Here is a 17,767-nt window from a genome sequence, read left to right on the forward strand (position 1 = left end):
CCCCCAGCGCCTCCCGCCCCTTTCAGGGGAAAACGCACCAAACGGAACGAGGCGGGCACGAACGTGGAGGCGTTTATTGGCCGCAACAATCATGTGCCGTTTCTTGGCACGTAAATTAGGAATTCGACAGCTCTCGGTGATTGTGTTTCAGCATCAACTGGTGCAGGAGGAGTATCAGGGTTTAAACGGGAACAGACCCCACAGGAGAGAGGCCCCGGCCTCAGGCTCCTTTCCGCACGGCCCTGCCGCGAGGGCAGCAGGAAGGCGCCAGGGCCTCCCTCGGGCGCCAGGGTGTCCCTTGGGCAGACGCAGGGCGCTGCTCCGCGGCGGCGGCCGCACTCAGGCGGCGAGGCGGGCGGCGAGCTCCACGAGGGTGCGCGTGGGGCGGCCCGCCATGCCCTTGCGCAGGTAGGGCACCTCGTCCTTGTTGGCCATCACGCCGGCCATGTCCAGGTGCGCCCAGTGCGGGGCCCGCACGAACGCCCGGAGGAAGGCGGCGGCCGTGCAGGCGCCTCCGGCCCTGCGGGAGGCAGCACAGGGACGCGTGGGTGCCGGCGCCGCCGCAACGGGCCAGCACCAGGAGCTCTTACCGGCTGTACTTGCCCCCTTGCCGGCTGCACCTGCCCCTTAGCCCACTGTTCCTGCCCCCTTACCGGCTGTTCCTGCCCCCTTACCGGCTGTACTTGCCGATGTTGCTCAGGTCGGCCAGGGCGCAGTCCGTGACCTGTTTCGTGTAATGCTCAAACAGGGGCATCCTCCACACTCGGTCTCCCGTCACCATGCTGGCCTGGAAAGAACAGCCCTGGTTTCAGCAGAGCTCCCACCACTTTTGTTCTTACTTGCACTCAGAGGCACTGCCGCAGTCCTGCTTACTTCCATTGGGCTGCAATCAGCCTATCTAAAAAAGCTGCAGCTCAAGATAATATTAGGTATTTAGAAATATACACCAAGACAAAACACTACATCTTTTTGAATTCATTAGATTTTTCCTTCAGACCGCCACTGAAGAATGCTAGTTGTTGGCAATACTGTTTTTTCCTGCTAATCCCAAGTTGCACAGATCCTTCCTCCCTTCAGCAGCCACAGCTCAGCCCTCTGAACAGCTCCTCTGAATCTGCTATCGTCAGGCAAGACCCATTACTTCCAACAAGAACTACTTACTGTCAGTGAAACTGAGCTATGTGCATCTCAGCAAGCTCACAGAGGATGCATGTCCTCGAGAAAACACTGATTGCCTTCTGCTCTATGATACTAACACATAACAAAGGCTCAGGAATGAATCGTCATAATCTCTGTATTTTTCAACTAAATATAAAATATGAATATTCCCACAGGATTTGGTAACATACCTTTCAGTCTTGCACCCAATAAGGCTCTCAGGAAGGCACTAAGTTTTCAGCAACAGCAGCTCTTACTGACCCATGCCTGCTGAACGCTGCTGTGTCCTACCTCGTAGAGGTGAGTCCAAAGCCAGGCCGAGTTTGTGAACACGCCAGTCGCAGCAGAGCCCAGAGCGACGTCCATGGCACCTACGGAAAGGCACCCTCAAGGTTACACGAGGAAGGACAAAGGCCACGGGAGCTAAGCTGACCTGAGCTACTCCTCTGCATCCTAACCTGCCACAGTGTTTTTAATGTCTCAGTTATTAATACCTCGAAGTTCTGAAGTATCCCCAAATTAAAGGTTTTAGTACACCTGCATTTTTAAAGTTTTTTTAAAAAATGGTATTTTATGTGAATAAATATGTAGCAAGCATGGGCGCATAAACCGTGTCCTTATCATCATCATCTACTGAGCATTAGTAACAAAATCCAAGACTTCAGTCAGTGCCATAACCGTGTGGCAGCAGCTCATACACCCTCCTGCAAACTGTTCTGCTGGGGAACAAACCGTGCAGAAAAATCCAAGCCTCCTGAGATTTTGCTGGATTTTCCACTTGCTGCTCAGTTGGGCCAGGCCTAAGTCCATCTGCACCACTCAGGCTGCGCTCTGTTCCTCCTACCCTAATCCTGGGAACAAGCTGCAGCAGGACAGGTTCTTACAGCACGAACTGTGCTAGTCCTCGTGCTAAAGCACCTAAAAGCATCTCAGCCGCTTCTCAACTCAGGTGGGCCCATTTCTACAGAACAGTCAGCAGGCCAAAGAATGCCCAGGATAAAGTGGGAGAAGACCTGGTTACCTGTCAAGGTTGCAACATCCACAATAGCCCTTGGATTAAAATCGTGGGCGTAACAGAGAGCGTCAGCTAGCAACAGTCTTCCTTCTGCATCTGTATTATCAACCTGCAAGCACACAAATCAAAAAACAATTAAACACATTACTGGAAACACCCCAATAACTCATGTCTCACCCACCCTCTTAAATAGCTCTTAGCTTGAGACTACAGGCCCTAAGGTAATCAAAGGTTTCTCCAAATAGGAACTCATTTTGGAAACAGTTTATAACGCGTTTTGCAGGATTAACCACACAGCGTTGTCGGAGTCACTGTCACTTTCTTACAGATCTCTCCTTGGTGAGGGAAATATGCCCAGTGATTTCCCTCAACATCCACTGCCCCTGAAGTCAGCATCGGGAGGAAGAGCTTCAAGAACTGAAAGGTTCAGTAGGTCAAGGACAGCAGAATCGCACAAACCCAGAGAGAATGAGCCACATATTGCTGCAAATAATTAGCAGTCCTCAGCACAATGGCTTTGGCTACCACTTAACCCGCTGTTTTTTTACAGTATATTTCAGACTAAACAAGATATGCAGTTAGGGCACTGACTTGACAAACTACTTGTGAACGACCGACTCGGTTGTGGTTTCTGGCAGAGCAGCGGGCAAGGCAGAGACCCTGCCTGCGTCAGCAGGGAGCTAAAGCTCTTTCCTGGTACTCACGCCAGCAGGAGAGTGTCCTGAAAGGTCTGCAGGAAGCAATTATGGGAGTGCTCATTGCGACTGAGAGCACCTGAGTATGGAGTATGCATTTTAATCACCTCCCGTGCTGACAGGACTGAACCTTTTCTAGCATGGTCAGTAAGAAACCAACATTACAGCTTTTCCTGGTAATTTTTAACACATCTGGTCTCTTAAAAGTGTATTTATATTTGAAAAAAAAAAGTGATAACATTTTCTATTTAATAACATGCTGCTTACATTTAGGAGAAGGATACATTCACACCGAGTATCTTTTTAAGTGCTCTTTTCAAACACACACTCAGATTGCGGTCATGTTTTTGGTCAGTCAAGTTACTATTTGGTAAAAACACTCACAACCCAAGCTCCACATTCATACCTGTATTGTTTTCCCATTCTTGGCTCTGACTACGTCCCCAGGCTTGTTTGCCTTACCACTGGGCATATTTTCACAGAGGGGTGCCAAACCTCCGCGAGAAAAAACAAAATATCGTGTTACTACTAGTGTAGTACGAATGACATACAGAGACTTTTGCTGCACTGTTTTCTACTTAGGACTGGAATCATCCCATACTTTCAAGGGAGGAATCTCTGGAGGATGTGTAGGTTTCACTGCCCTCTACTGGTTGAAGCATAAAAGGCCTCCTGAAATAACAGTTTCCTTTAAGTTGGGGTTCTCAAATAACTTTAAACTTATCGTAGAACAGCCGGAGTATCCTCAGATACTCCGTTCCCATGGTTCTGCACCAACACTTTCAGCTCTTGCGCAGCAGCATTTATACAAGAACATAAAACCATTGCTCATACTCAAAAGTAATTTCAGCAAACTTATTTCTTTAATTTTTCCTGGGACTTTCACCTAAGGACAAGAGCTGATCTCTCCTGCTGCTCAGCTGGCGCAGGCACTTAGGGAAGTCGCTCAGCTAAGGCCTTTTCGTTTCTAAATCTTTTACAGATACCCACATTCCTCACTGTAACGAAGAGCCAGGACTCCTGCAAAACTTGTGGAAAATGAGAGTTTTTAAACAACTGTAAGGCTCCTGAAATCTAAGAATCGTGCCCTCAAACTTTGAATTCTCTCTTGCAATATTTTATTGAAGCAAAGCCAGTAACTGTTGATAATAAAGTAAAAATAGAAAAGCTGAGCAAGGGAGTGAAACATAACTTTGCCAGAGTCCTTGTTTCTGCATGACAGTTACCACTGTTGATAGTAGGAAAAGCCTTTGTCTAACAGACAGACTGACAAACGCAGGCGTTTGGATTCTCACACACTTACCAACTATGTTAAGAGGTAGATTTAAGGCTGCTGCTGTCACTATGGCAGAACACACGGTCGCTGCCCCTCCCATATCTGCTCTCATTGCATCCATCCCTGACGAAGGCTTCAGGGAAATGCCCCCGCTGGAACAAGCACAGCAGGCATCATCCAACATCCACGAGTCTGGCATTACCTACCTTGACAACATGCACTCCATCCGTATGTTTTTAGCTCCATATGGCTGAAAACACTCTAGCATTTGTCGGTGCCCCTCCAACACCCTATTAAGCACCCCAGTTAAGATATGATCCCCAGTTACTTCCTCGTAATTAGGACACCACAAGACATCCACATCTACAGCACATTAACAAAATAAGCATGTTTTTCTTCAGAGGTCCTCACAGTATCAGAAGAGCACAGGAGGAGGACAAAGCAGTAGACTGCAGATCAGCACACAGGCAAGGAAAAGACTGATCTTCTCCCCAGTAGTTACTATGTGGGAGGCAAAGGAAATACAAGGAGCTACTGCAAAGAACAAACTATTTTCACTTGGCCTAAACATGATCTAGATGTCCAAAGACAAACTGCAATTCTAAACATGTAAATTCTTCACCATGATGTTTGTTCTGTCTGAAGAGGGGAAAATAACACACACCCAAAAGCCAGCTCTGTCTGTTTTCCATGGCTTTCCATATGCCAATTAAAAGCCAAGGGCAGAGCAATTCTACTTTGCCCACTCACTCATGCTTTTTTTAACCCCAGGGAAGGCAGCACAAGCTACTGTATAGTTCACTGGAATGACATTGAAAAATGTGCTGAACAAAGAGAAAGCATCTCCCTGCTGAACATGAGTAGCAGAAAAGCACGAGCATTTGTGTTTAATGGGATTCAAGTTAGGAGTGCACATCCCTCACTTGAGTTCCATCCCTGGGCAACTACATCGTAGGCTTTTCTTTTTATCTCTCTCCACCTTTAGTCGTTAAAAAGCCAGCAGACATACCTGTCAAAAGTAACTCCTTTTCCTACAAACACCAATGGAGAGTCACTGGCATTGGCAGCACCTGAATAGTGAATCTCCAGGAAGATGGGAGGCTCAGCCGAACCCTTAGCTACGCTCAGGAACGCTCCCATCTCTTGTGCTGCTATCCAAGACTCTGGTCTGCAAGAGACACATTTAGTTTTTAAATAACCACATAACCAAATTACTATTTTTAAAGATCTCCCTGTTCTTCTTAATTATTTTGCCAGCTGTCACTGAAGTCCCACTGTTAGAACTTCATTGTAAAACAAAAAATACCACCTTGAAGCTGCTGCTTGGAGGGTTATTTATTTTTTATTCATCATTCTATACTTTTGGCATCAAAAACATCAAGCCTATGGTTTGATGGGCAAGTTTTTGAAGGTATATGGAGTAATACTACTGCAGTGGGCTGAGCCTAGTTTGCGGTTGGCAAAATGCCTAACAAGATACAAAGTTGATTTTCTGCCTCTTTTACTCATCTTTTATTCTACTGAAGGGAATGAGCGGAATACTGATTTATTTTTCTTTATTGGAAAATCAGAAGCAAGAAGCAGCTGCTCAAATTCAGTTGAAGGAGCTTTTCTGACTCCATCTTGGCAGTTCAGAAAATGAAAAACCCCAGTAATTACCATAAATAGCAGGTGCTGAGCTACCATCTCCAAACAAGAAGAAAGGGCGTGTGCAAAAAACACTTGGGAAGGGAAGAAAAAGGAAACTACTAAAGAGAAGGTTTACAGTCTAATCCCTGATTCCTCATCAGGCTTCCTCTTTCACAGCACTCTTGTCAATTAGGGGATTCATCATTTTACTGTGTCACAACATCTGGCTTAACAGATAATTAAGGCACTCCCTCTCCCCGTGCCTTTTGCCAGAGGCTCCATCTGCTCTTGTCATGAAATGGCAGGGAGAAAATCAGAACGCCCTGCAGATGTGGGGAGCTTCTCACGTACGTGGTATCTTATCCTACAGGGAATCAGGTTCATGGGGCTCACCTTACGTGGACCTTCACGGTGCTGCCGAAGCTTCTCAGCTTCTGCTCGATGCACTCAGCGAACTTGGTGGGCGTCAGGACGTTGGCTGGAGCCTCCATGAGGTAGCGGGCGAGGTTCTGACCCTCGGCGTAGACAACACCCCTGTGCCAGGCTTCTCCTCCAGCACTGAACGACACCACGGGACAACCATCAGCAACACTCGCAGAAGGAAAAGGCTGCCAGCGCCCACCCGCTCGCTCCAGTTTGAAAGTGCAAGGTCATTAATTTAGGGCAATGGAGAATGTCATTTACCCCCCACTCCAAGGAAATTAGGAATTACGAACTGGATGAGACCCAAGGCCTGTATTTTCCAGCGTCTCTGACACTGAGTGATGCCAAATACAGCAGAGAAAGCTAGAAAAATCCTGGAGTAGACAGATGTGAAATTATCCACCTACTACATTATGACTTGCTCTAATCCTTACTCATCAGAGATTGGCTTAAATCCTCAAGTAGAAGGTTTAACATCCTTTCCAAAATTTGTAATCGCATTAAATACAACAGCCCTGAACACTCTTACTTATAGTGTAAAGCCCCCAATTCTGTTTTTCACTTTGCTAAAATATGATTGTGTGATAAGACTGCATTTGGATGTCAATTCACAGGGCATTCAAGATAATTCACCAACAACAGACAGAGCCAACGTTCATAAAGCTGCCTGCATAGGAAATGCGGATGTTTCTGACTCCTTCACAGCGCGGCCAGTAGAAAATTTCTTTTACTTAGGCACAACCAAGAATTTTGCTTATTTGCCTTAAAAGTTTCCACAAAGCAGGGAATTAATCTAGATTCCACTCTGCAGAAGAGCAACCTAGGGAAGAGGGAAGCCAGGTGGAACATAGAAACACTGCCTGGATATTCAGGGATGGGATTAGGAAAACCACATCAGCCACAAGTGTCATTTAGCTTGGCTTTATCAAGGCCTTCCTCACAATCTCACGTAGAACTCTCCAAACAAATTAAGAAAACAGACTAAAGACGCTGACTACAAAACGGGTGATAAACAGGGAGAACTGTTATGGAACGATAGCAGACTGCAGCTGCATGTCCAACTGGCAGACGTGACGCTCAGTGCTCCTGCGGGGTTGACAGCAGAGCTGCAACTGCCACCTCCAGCAGCAACCTGGACACTGTAGCGCCAGCAGCTTCCCGGGCACCACCGCACTGCAGGGAGAGCTGAAACGCAGGGAACTGCAGCAAGCTGCAGGAATGCACCCAGGAAAACTCCACGAACCTGAGTGACTGAGTGCAACAGCCCAGCTGAGCACTGACTGGCAGGAAGGTGACTCTGCAGGAAAGGTGCTGGAGAACCAGCTGAGTGCGAGTAAGCAGCGCGCTGCTGTGGCCATGAAGACCAACCACATATGCACTGGGTTGCATCAGACCAGCACTCACACAGAAAGAAACATTTCCCTCGAGCTGCTACTTGTGAGGCTGCCTTCGTACACAATTTTGTCTAGTTTTTGGTTCTCCAGTACAAGAGAGATACTGATAAAATAGAGAGTCCAGAGAAGAAAATACTTCCATTGCCTAGGCCAGAGGATTAGCCATGCCCTGAGAAAATGTTTATTTAGTAAAAATGTGATCAGCTCCCAAATTACCTCCCGCTAGAAAAGGGGGAAGTGTTGTACACAGCCTATGAGGAGGAGGAGGTTTTCATTTCATATATATGGGAAATGCTTGCCCTCTTCATGATAGACGAGGCAGTAAAAAGGGGGCTAATAAAACTTGGTTCTGGAACCAAGAGCACTGATAGCACTTTTAGCTCTTGAATAACAGCGAAGATCCCTTAGAGGCCGGAAACACCCATGCTCTTGTATTTCAATTTACAAAACATAATGCAAGTGAACTAAGTAAAACACACCATCCTGACATGATGAATGTCAAGCAGCATTTCCTTTATCTCAAAGGGATTTATGGAGTTTGAAATACCTTTCTGTCATAACTTTAGGACAAAATACCAGGAAGACTCATTTTACAGCACAGCCCATTTCAAGTAATTTCTTACTTCTATCTTGGGCCTTCTCAAGAAAGTGCCACTTATCTACCCTTATCCTCAGAACACAGCATGCTAACACGGTGCACAGAGCAAACACTGAAAATCTGAAATGCAAAACATTTCAGGATATCCAAGGAAGCAGCAGAAACTGAGACAGAGATTGCTGATACACCTATTCTTTCGGTCCCTCTCACCATCACACTCACAAACACCCAGCTTTACAAACAAGAATGCAAGCTTTCCTTTTGCCATCACCTTCCGTGCAGCTGAGGAGTAACTACAGTTTTCTTTTTTTGCTTCAGCTCGTTGTACTCGTGCAATCCAAGCACAGCCCCTTCTGCCGCTGCCTGAGCATCTCCACATGGGTCCACTTCCACACGAGGGATCTCCAGCTCTTGGATCTGTCTACACCCAACTGGAAAGACAGTAAGGCACTAATTAACTACTGTACAGAAGGTGTACTGTGCAGAACAGCAGAACAGGCTCCTGAGGTGACCAACATAACACTTAAGGGGCGGGGGACCTAGTTTTATTCAAGGCATCCGTGTTTACAAGTAAAATAACTAAAAAAGAGCATGCAGCAGAACAGTTAAAACTGCTAATGGCCACATACTGACAAATTTTGACATCTACCCCCTTTTTCATTGGCTTATTGCCCCCTTAATGACTCATTAAGTCCTTCAGCAGGAATACAGATTAAAATCTATAGTTGTTATGATTCCTTAAGATAATCTCATACCAAGAAAAGCTACTGCTGAAGAGCATGATAGGTTATGAGTACGTGCAGGTATCAAAAGTCTGCTGACATACAGCTTTTGCTATCTTTTCTTCCAAGTTATATTATACCTGCTTTTATAAACTGTAGGCAATATTAATAAAATGTTCTACTAATTTTATTTTGTACCCGAAGCGTTTAACAGTGGGCTGGCAAATGAGACAGTTGGGGCTAGCAGCTTAAACTTGGCTTTCATGTATGTGTGATTGACCTCCTGTCTCATACTCACGTTATAAACTCTATGGCAAGGACTCTTTCTATTCTTGATTTATACAAGCTTAGACATGATGCAGCACTCATCTTTGATTAAAACAGCGAGCTTCCAGGCAGGGAAGTATTAAAAATAATGGATTTGCTTGTAAGGATAAAGATGGGTTTATCTGTCTGCAAACTGAAATGCCTGAAAATATTCATCAAGTTATAGGGCAGCTCATAGCTGCATCCTAGTGCTCACGGGTCACAGTTTCAGTAACACAACAAAAAGGCCTCCTGGGCCTGCCCGATAAGGGACCCCACCACTCACACTGTGAAAGACACCACAGTTTGCAATACAGTCTACAGCCACAGACATAAATACATGTGCATAGTTAAGTACAGTGAGAGCATAAAACTGACACTCTCAAGCTTCAAATTAGAATTAAAAAAAAGCCTTTTTAAGCATTGCTTAAAAATTTGTTTAAAAAAGCTACTAGTTATAAATATTCAGAATTACCTGAGCAGATTGATTTACATTTGGCTTAGTATCCTAATAAAGACCAAATTTCAACAAAAGATGCATTTTTGTAGAATGGGTGCCCTACAGCTCCTTCCACACTAAGGAAAAGCTTCATGAATGTCAGTGACAAGTGACTGGATTTTCGTACCCATGTTGTGTGTCTTGCACTTCAAAATAAAACATACCTAGACTCACTTGACAAAAATGGGACATGCCACATCCTGACCAGCTTCACGGACAAAACACATAAGCTAGAGAGAAAAAAGAACAAAAAAGAAAAGCCTAACCTGCCACAGCTGCACGGATGTTTTCCTTGTCTTCATTCCAGTTTTCTTGGTCGTTTACTCCAGCGTTCTTCTTGCCCAAGCCAACCACCACCACGCTCGGGAAGTCCTACACGAAGCCAACACACGAACAGATTCACCTTCCTCGCTGTCACAGCACAGAGTGCCTATGAAGGCCTCACTCTTCAAATCAAAGCAAACACAGCATTAAATACGGCACGCTCCGTGCAAAGCGTGTTTCTGTGCAAGAACTCGCAGCAAAGCGAAGGCAGCACTGGGCTGTGCAAAAACAACCATACATGTGGGGAGCACAGGGAGAGCACTGCACTACAGACCACGTCTTTGGTTGGGGGGAAAGGCAGAGGTGTCCTATTCATGCTAGCACAACCCTGAACTCAGCTTAAGACAAGATGTCACAGCAAGTCTCCTGCATTAATAGATAAACACCTACCGAAAGCAACGTTCGTACCTGATGCAAACCATGGAATACGCGGGTTTTGCCCTTCTTCAGAGGCGGCCCGGATCTGGAACACAAAAAGGATCTTTCCACCAGTGGAAATCACTTATGGGAGGCAGTTTTTGAGGCAGTTCGTTCCAGCAGCGCGCAGTGCTCCCCCCGTGGTACCGGACACGGGGCTCGGTGCCGCCGCACGGCAAACGTCCCCTCCCGACGCCTCCCGCATCCCCTGCCCGCGCGCGCGGGTTTTCCTCGGGCGCTCGCTCTGCTCGGCCCGGCAGAGCGGGCACAGGCACGAGCCGAGCGAGACGGGCTCCGCCTGCTCTGCTCGCGGCCCGGCCCTGCGGCACTCACAGCGCCAGCAGCTCCCGCAGCCTCCCGGACACGAGCCTGTCGAAAGCATCCCCGGCGCCGGTGAGCTGGCAGGCGCCGCCGTCCTTCTCGCCCGAGTAGGCTCCCAGCACCAGGCCCTGGGAAGGGAGCAGAGCGCGCGGGCAGTGAGGCGGCGCGGGCGGGCTCGGCCGCCCCGGCCCGCGGCCCGGCAAGTTCGGTCCGACCGGCAAGCGGCGGGGAGAGCCGCCGGCCGCCGGCTCTGCAGCCGGGCGGCCCCTGCCCCGCACCCCGGGGAAGGGTCCGCCCCGCGCGGGGCGCCCCTCACCTGCGCGCCCGCCCGGCGGCCGCAGCCCCGCGCCGGGACCCCCCGCGCCAGGCGCCGCGCGGCGCGCAGCAACATGGCGGCCGCGGCACGCGGGCCTGGCCAGGCCGCGCCCCGGGAGGCGGGCGCGGGGCCGCTCCCGCCTCTCCCTTTATTTATTTATTTATTTGTTTGTGTGGTTTTGTGCTGCAAGCACGTCCCGTATCTAAAATAAATAGATACCGGATCCTTGATACGCATGCTGTGCATACGGACTGCCCGCTACAGGGTAAAACGCAATTACTCGATCGCCAGGCAGGGCGAGCAGCGGGAGGCCGGGCGGCCTGTGAGGGCCGGGCCGGGCAGGTTGTAATAGAGAGCAGTAACTACCTGAGAGTGGCGCTGGAAAGGGGCAGATGTGGCGGTGAGGAAGGGGCCGGTGGATGTGCCCGCGGAGCCTTTCCTCGGGAGAGCCTCGCCAAGCGCCTCGGTCACGGTGGCGCCACAGGCGGGCCTGGGCCCACCGCAGAAGTGCCCGACGCCTGGTAAGGATGGCGTCCTTCAGGGACGAGGCCTGAAGGAAATGGCATCCGATGGGATTTATTCCGTGAAATTGAATTTCAAACCTTACATCACAACATTAAGAACAAAAGCGGTTTATTTTCCTTCCCTTACTTAGGATGGTCTGCCCTACTTAGGGCAGTCTCTAGTTCTCTGAGGACAGGCTGCGGCTTCTCCGTACCCCCTGGTGCTTACCTGGCAGCGAGCGCTCCCGCTGCTGTTGCTCTGTGATTGATTTGGGGGCATTACACAGTTCCTCACGCACAATGAAGACTGTGTATGTCTGCAAATAGTACTACTGAAAATAATTCCTGACGCTGTCTCTATATCAAGGATCTCTAAATCTGCTTTCTTCTCACTTCCTAATGAGAGTTACATTTAGTAATGGATAAATCGTGTGTTACAATATATTTTTAATGTACCAGTGAGTTACATGTTTATAGAACAATTACAAATGACAAGTATTTTATTTTATATTGAACTACTTGTATAATTATATTGCAATTTAAGGTATTATATTTTGAAGCCCCTTGAAGTTTGCTGGAAGGGGTAGGTGGTGGCACGGAGGCCACCAGTGTGGGCCTGGCTGCGGCTAGTGCTGTGCTCTAAGTACCGGGAACTGGGCCAGGAACTGGGCTTGCTGCCCAGTTGCTACTGAGCCCCCTTCACACTAAAATCGTAGCAGTGCTCCAGACCCATCAAAACACCCCAACTGCCTTTGAAATCTTAACAGAGTCTTGTTATTTATTTTAGTGCTCCCGAAGGAGGGTGTGCTACGAAAAGTAATTAGTCTCTCACCAATTTCTGTTCCTCCTTGTTGGGCCAAGACAAGCAAGGAGCAGCACTGAGCACTAGACGTGTGCGGCTCTCGATGAACATGTGCTGTGCATGAAATGCATCATTTTCACTGCTTTTCTTGCTTGAACATAAACTGCTGGAAAAAGGTGCTCAAGAATGCCTTTCTTTGTCCAGGTTATACAACCTGCTTGTTCAGTGAATGCTGTGGCTTGGGTCTGTTTTGTAAATTAAGAGTACTTTAGGCAGCATATCGTAACGGTAAAACTGATTTTATAAGAATACTGAAGGGAAAGAGATTTAATTCCATAAAACAGCCTTTTCATTGGTCTCCAGGAAAAAAAAAACCACAAAGTGAAAAGGGCAAGAAAAATAAGTATTTGGGCCAAAGTTGTTAAACTCAGAGGCTTAAGCTAAAAGTCCTTATGTAATTATCTAAGTAAGTGGCCTAGTCAGCAAACATACTGAATACCGGCTTACTCAGATACCTGCCTTTACTGGGTGTTCTGCACATATGGGTGATAAAGTCAGCTATGTGGATACATAAAATAGGCACTTCTGAAAATAGTAGGCCTTTATAGTGCTATTTTTGTGAAAAGGTATTTTCAAATAAAAATCATGGATATTTTATATCTTGACACGTTCTTTTAACACTTCGGATCTCTTTACTAAAAAATGTTATTGTTTCTTTGAAGAGCTTTTCACTATAGTAGAGTTGGCAAATCTAATGGTTTGACTGTAATTGACTGCAAAATAACTCCTAAACATTAATTTAGATGATAATTTCTTTAATTAATGTTAAGATATTCTTCCATTATCTGTAATTTCTATCACTAAAAAGTCAGTATATGTTCACTATGGAATGAACCTCCACATGAATCTTCAGATGTGGCCATGAAGATTGGTTGAATGCTTGTGAAAATTCTGGTACTTAATCACAAAGTAACTTTTAAATTCCTTTAACCATTAAAATTTTTGTTTTCATTTTAGTGCCATTCCATCATTCATTATTTTTACTTGATTTCAAGGAAAAGAAAAAAAAATTGCCAGAGGCATGAATGACTATTAATGACTATTAATCTGTCATAATATTATTTTTCAGGTGATCTGAAAACACTGTTACTTGGATTCTTTCCTTTCCCTTGAGAAGCTGCAATGAAACTTTCATATTGTCGGTAATTACATTTTGTTTTCTTTTTAATCAGCATTCTATAAACTTAATTTTTTCTCACTTCTTCATCTTCTAGGGTTTGATGTTTTCTGTTTTAAAACCATTTTCACATGTACTTAGCTCTGTGTTTCTCCTAAACTTTAGCTTCTCAGATACTGACGTTTTCTTTTCCAGTGCTGTAGCACGTCATCAACCATACCTCATGTCGTCCTCTCAGATTTTGCAGATAATTTTGAAAAAGTAATTGTCAGGTGTCTATTCTTTTTTTTTTTTTTTTGAAAGAAATCTGTATTATCAAAGGTTTATGATACATATATTTCTTTCTAAACAAAAAATGCATTTTTCACCACAGTTCTCTAACATATCTCATATGCAAGTTTTGTAAAAACTACAGTAGCTTGCATATTCACTGTATTTCTTGGTCTGTTTTGAACATGAAGATATTTCTAGCATTTCTAGCATTTCTTTTTCCCACGCTCACCATTAATTGCTGGTAGTGTAGACGGACCTTAAAAATTACTGAAGATGTTTGCAAGTGGCATCAATTGATGATTGCACCAAAATTGTCCATCCAAATCAAACCTGAAGAGCCAAGCTGCTTTTGTTGTGACAGTTCGCTTCATCATCATTTTTATGTATTAGTACATGATATCTTCCGGTGCAACATTTGCTTCTTCTGTTTTAGTCTTAATTTGAGGAAAATTAATCCCACTTATGGCTATTACCAACAAATTTACTGCATGTGCTGTGGCACTTGCCACACAAAGCCAAAAAGAGTCTTCAAACTGTTCTTCTAGAATTACAAACTGAAAGACATTTTCCCGAAAATTGGCAATTCTTTCTGTGAGCTGGTGAAGTTTTACAGCAGCCATAAAGCTGGTAACTGCAAGTACTATAAGTCCACCTGCAATAAAATGAGAAAGTACTCAGCACTGTTGGCAAAATAAGCTGGACATCCTGATTGTGCTTTGGAAAAGCTTATAAAGTGCATAGGTATTTACCCAGAACAGGGATAGTTTTAAGGCATAGCTTAAACACCTGCAAAATGCTTAGTCTTTATTATATGACTAAACATTATAGCAGTGCTTATAATAAAGTCCTTTTGGAGTTTTTTGAAAGCAGAAGACTGACATTGCAGGTCCTGTAAAATGCTGACTAGACAAAAAAAAGTGGAAACACCATCTGACAGTTCTGTTTTGATAAATGAGAATTTACTGCTACCCTCAGTTTATTTAGAAGTTTTTATATCAAAAAGATATAAGACAAGGGAAGTAGGTTTTGCATTTTATATGAATATGACTGGTGGAAAAATAATTGTAAATGATTTACCTGCAAGGAAATTCCAAAGACATAATCCTGCTGGACCTTTAATAGCACGGTAGGGAACTTTGATTGCGTTAAGGATGCAGAATCCAAAACTGACCAGAGAGAAGGACAGGGCTGCACAAAGGAACATTATAATGATCACGTGCAGGCCTGTATTCAGCTTTTTTACCATATGGGGGAAAACTGTCAAGAAAAAAAAAAAAAAAAAAACAATTTGCTTAGCATGTAGTTTTTCTTGACAACAGTAAACATCACACAGTGCTCAGGCTATGCGCTCCAGTTATTCTCAGGTGAGCTTTTAGAGATGCAGTCAGTGCCACTGGCTACACACCTCTTGGTTCACGAGGCTTTCATTTATCTGTCACTACAGCAAAGAAGCAAGAATGGTGCCTTGCTTCATCTATTCCTGTTTTCATAGCCAGAGTTACGTAGTTGGAGGGCCAAACCAGCCAGCAGCAGGGAGCTATGTGGCACTGAGCACTCAGTTTATCCTGAGCTCTTTAGTAGCAAAACCAGGGGAAACGTGAGCAGGAACTGGAGCTGGCAGGAAAGACGTGAGCTGACTGAGAGAAGCGATGAGGAAGTTAAGCGCTGCACGCTCATACAGGTTTTGAAGGAGCAACTGTCTAATTATATGACTAAAAGAAGATACATCATATTAGAAACAAATAAACAGATCTGAGTTTTAGCAGATTATTCACAAAGCGTTGTACTGTACAAAATGCAGAATGCAGAAATTCAAGATGCTATCTTTCAAGTAACTCATCCTGGGGTAATAGTGAGCCAGGATAGTGAGAAGGGCTTATGGGAAACTAGCTAATTTTCTGTAGCTAATTATTCCATGCATCTAATTTTTGCATCCATTTCCTGCACTATGTCAATGCACAGCCACATTCCAGCACTGCTGGGCAGCAAGTAGCCTTGCCACCCTGGACTTCAGGAGGGCCAATTTTAGCCTCTTCAGAGACCTGCTGGGAAAGATCCCATGGGCTAGCACTCTAGAAGGAAGAGGGGCCCAGGAGAGCTGGTTAGTTTTCAAGCAGCGTTTGTTCCATGCCCAGCAACAGTGCATCCCTCTGCGCAAGAAGTCAGGCAGAGGGGGCAGGAGACCAGGGTGGATGAGCAGGGAGCTCCTGGCAAAACTCCAGCAGAAGAAGGCAGTATCCAGAATGTGGAAGAAAGGACAGGCCCCTTGGGAGAAATACAGGAACATTGTCAGGGAATGCAGGGATGCTACAAGAAGAGCTAAGGCACATTTGGAATTAAATCTGGCAAGGGATGTTAAGAGTAACAAGAAAAACTTYTTCAAMTATATYAACAACAAAAGGAAGGTCAGGGAGAATGTGGGTCCACTAGTGAATGGGGTGGGTACGCTGGTCACGAAAAACACGGAGAACGCAGAGCTGCTGAATGCTGCCTTTGCTTCTGTGTTTGTCAGGGGCAGCCCTCTAGAATCCCAGGCCCCAGGGACACAAGGAGAGAGCTGTATGAAAGGGATGGGGCAGGACAGCATGGCTGTGGGGCCTGGTCATGCTTAACTCACACCCAGGTGAGACTCAGTCATTCAGGTGAGGCTCAATTTATAGCGCTTCAAGTTTCTGTGCATTGCTCCACCAAGACACAGGTCTTCAGTGCAAAATATTACTTCTAGTAATGCACATGGTAAATGACTACTCAAAGTAATCCAAAGTACAGATCAACATCTGAGTACTTTTGAGACATTAGGGCAGTTAGAGAAATATGTGAGATCAGCTACATAAATCCTCAGTTCTTAGGGAGGAAAAAATGAAGAGGGAGGGAGGAGTCTAACACAGAAGACAAGGATGGAGATGTTGCAGAGAACACTTGGCCTGGGAAGCACTCAGCTAAGGAGTGACTATGACTTATGGGGACCTCTCCAGTCATCCTTCCTTCTGTAGCTCTGTCTGACAGATACAGTGAGCTCCACTCCGTCCAAAAGATTCAAAGGAAACGCTCTCTCCAGCCTTATGGATTTTTTTTTCTTGGTTCTAGGATTACATCTGAGAATGTAACTGAAAAACAAATCTAGCCCCAAAAGATGTAGATTTTACATTCACATTTGGATCCCAAACTATAAAGACCAAAAGTGAGCCACAAATACAAATTTAATAGTAATGACTTGCAAACCACATGCTCTGTAAACAATAACACAGCCCTTTTTAAGTTGACCTAGACTTTAGACTGAAGATGCAACCAAAATTGTACTTACTTGTGAATTTGGAGCGGCGCCCACCCAACCCACACTGACGGGTTTTGCCGCCCTGAAAGAGTCCGTAGTAAATGTCTCCAATGAACTTGACCAGCTCTGGATCGGTGGCATTGACTAAATCGACTCCTGTTTTGCAAAGGATCTTTCCGGTCATCCACTTTTGGGTCCCCATGGCAACAAGAATCACGATAAAAGACGCAAAACTTATTATAGAAGCCAGGGCAAATAAAGTCTTTTTAAAGCAGCCAGGCATCCTAGTGGTCTCAAGGAATCCTCTCCAAGGCCTCTCCGCAGCAATTAGGTGTATTTCCCATTTTTTCGGTTGCTCCAAAACCCACAAATGACGAGCAAGCCTTTCAATGTACACCTCATGGTGTCCTGAAGCTCCTGCACTGACACCGCGCAGGCGAAACAGAAGCGCACAGCCGTGTGTGGCGGCGAGCTCCGCAGTGGCGGCCGCCTCGCCGCGCGCTGGCGTGGCCGGGCTCCTCGGAGCCGAGCCGTAACCCTATAGCCACGCGCGGCTACTGTTTCATCGCAGGTTAAATGTCCTGCTCGAATGACATCCACCTCTCCACCATAGCCGCGTGGGAAGAGAAACAGCTGCAGAATCTT

The 17,767-nt window shown here is 45.8% G+C and overlaps 3 protein-coding genes across 3 annotated transcripts in view; all 3 read right to left on the reverse strand.

The window, feature by feature from the left end:
• MED28 (mediator complex subunit 28) overlaps positions 1-86 on the reverse strand; it is a gene marked incomplete at its 5' end in the record, with an annotated part of 2,163 nt that extends 2,077 nt beyond the window's left edge. Inside the window, one exon of the mRNA XM_026052368.1 lies at positions 39-86. Within this exon, the coding sequence (XP_025908153.1) occupies positions 39-86 (48 nt within the window). The remainder of the gene's footprint in view (positions 1-38) is intronic.
• On the reverse strand, positions 57-11,339 carry LAP3 (leucine aminopeptidase 3). Its single transcript, XM_026052404.1, has 13 exons — positions 11,313-11,339; positions 10,790-10,905; positions 10,448-10,502; positions 9,982-10,087; positions 8,460-8,619; positions 6,167-6,331; positions 5,154-5,312; positions 4,172-4,296; positions 3,275-3,363; positions 2,180-2,282; positions 1,450-1,529; positions 675-787; positions 57-520 (listed from the first exon to the last, which is right to left on the reverse strand). The coding sequence occupies exons 1-13, from the start codon at positions 11,337-11,339 to the stop codon at positions 340-342; spliced, it is 1,479 nt and encodes a 492-aa protein (XP_025908189.1). The 3' UTR covers positions 57-339.
• Positions 11,340-14,205: 2,866 nt separating this feature from the next.
• Positions 14,206-17,405, reverse strand: CLRN2 (clarin 2). Its single transcript, XM_026052367.1, has 3 exons — positions 17,153-17,405; positions 14,926-15,105; positions 14,206-14,500 (listed from the first exon to the last, which is right to left on the reverse strand). The coding sequence occupies exons 1-3, from the start codon at positions 17,403-17,405 to the stop codon at positions 14,235-14,237; spliced, it is 699 nt and encodes a 232-aa protein (XP_025908152.1). The 3' UTR covers positions 14,206-14,234.
• Positions 17,406-17,767: the final 362 nt, after the last annotated feature.

The sequence above is a fragment of the Nothoprocta perdicaria genome, unplaced genomic scaffold (assembly GCF_003342845.1).
Source record: "Nothoprocta perdicaria isolate Ctin4 unplaced genomic scaffold, notPer1 scaffold_88, whole genome shotgun sequence".
Lineage (NCBI taxonomy): Eukaryota > Metazoa > Chordata > Aves > Tinamiformes > Tinamidae > Nothoprocta > Nothoprocta perdicaria.

What these genes read in the sequence shown, in the direction of transcription:
- CLRN2 (XM_026052367.1), bottom strand. Translation starts at nt 17,405, where the DNA reads ATGCCTGGCTGCTTTAAAAAGACTTTATTTGCCCTGGCTTCTATAATA. An exon ending in GCGCCGCTCCAAATTCACAA is followed by an intron (nt 15,106 to 17,152) that starts GTAAGTACAATT and finishes TTTTCTTGACAG; the next exon opens with TTTTCCCCCATATGGTAAAA. An exon ending in TCTTTGGAATTTCCTTGCAG is followed by an intron (nt 14,501 to 14,925) that starts GTAAATCATTTA and finishes ATTTTATTGCAG; the next exon opens with GTGGACTTATAGTACTTGCA.
- LAP3 (XM_026052404.1), bottom strand. Translation starts at nt 11,339, where the DNA reads ATGCACAGCATGCGTATCAAGGATCCG. An exon ending in CATCCGTGCAGCTGTGGCAG is followed by an intron (nt 8,620 to 9,981) that starts GTTAGGCTTTTC and finishes CTGTCTTTCCAG; the next exon opens with TTGGGTGTAGACAGATCCAA. An exon ending in TCTACCTCTTAACATAGTTG is followed by an intron (nt 3,364 to 4,171) that starts GTAAGTGTGTGA and finishes TTTCTCGCGGAG; the next exon opens with GTTTGGCACCCCTCTGTGAA.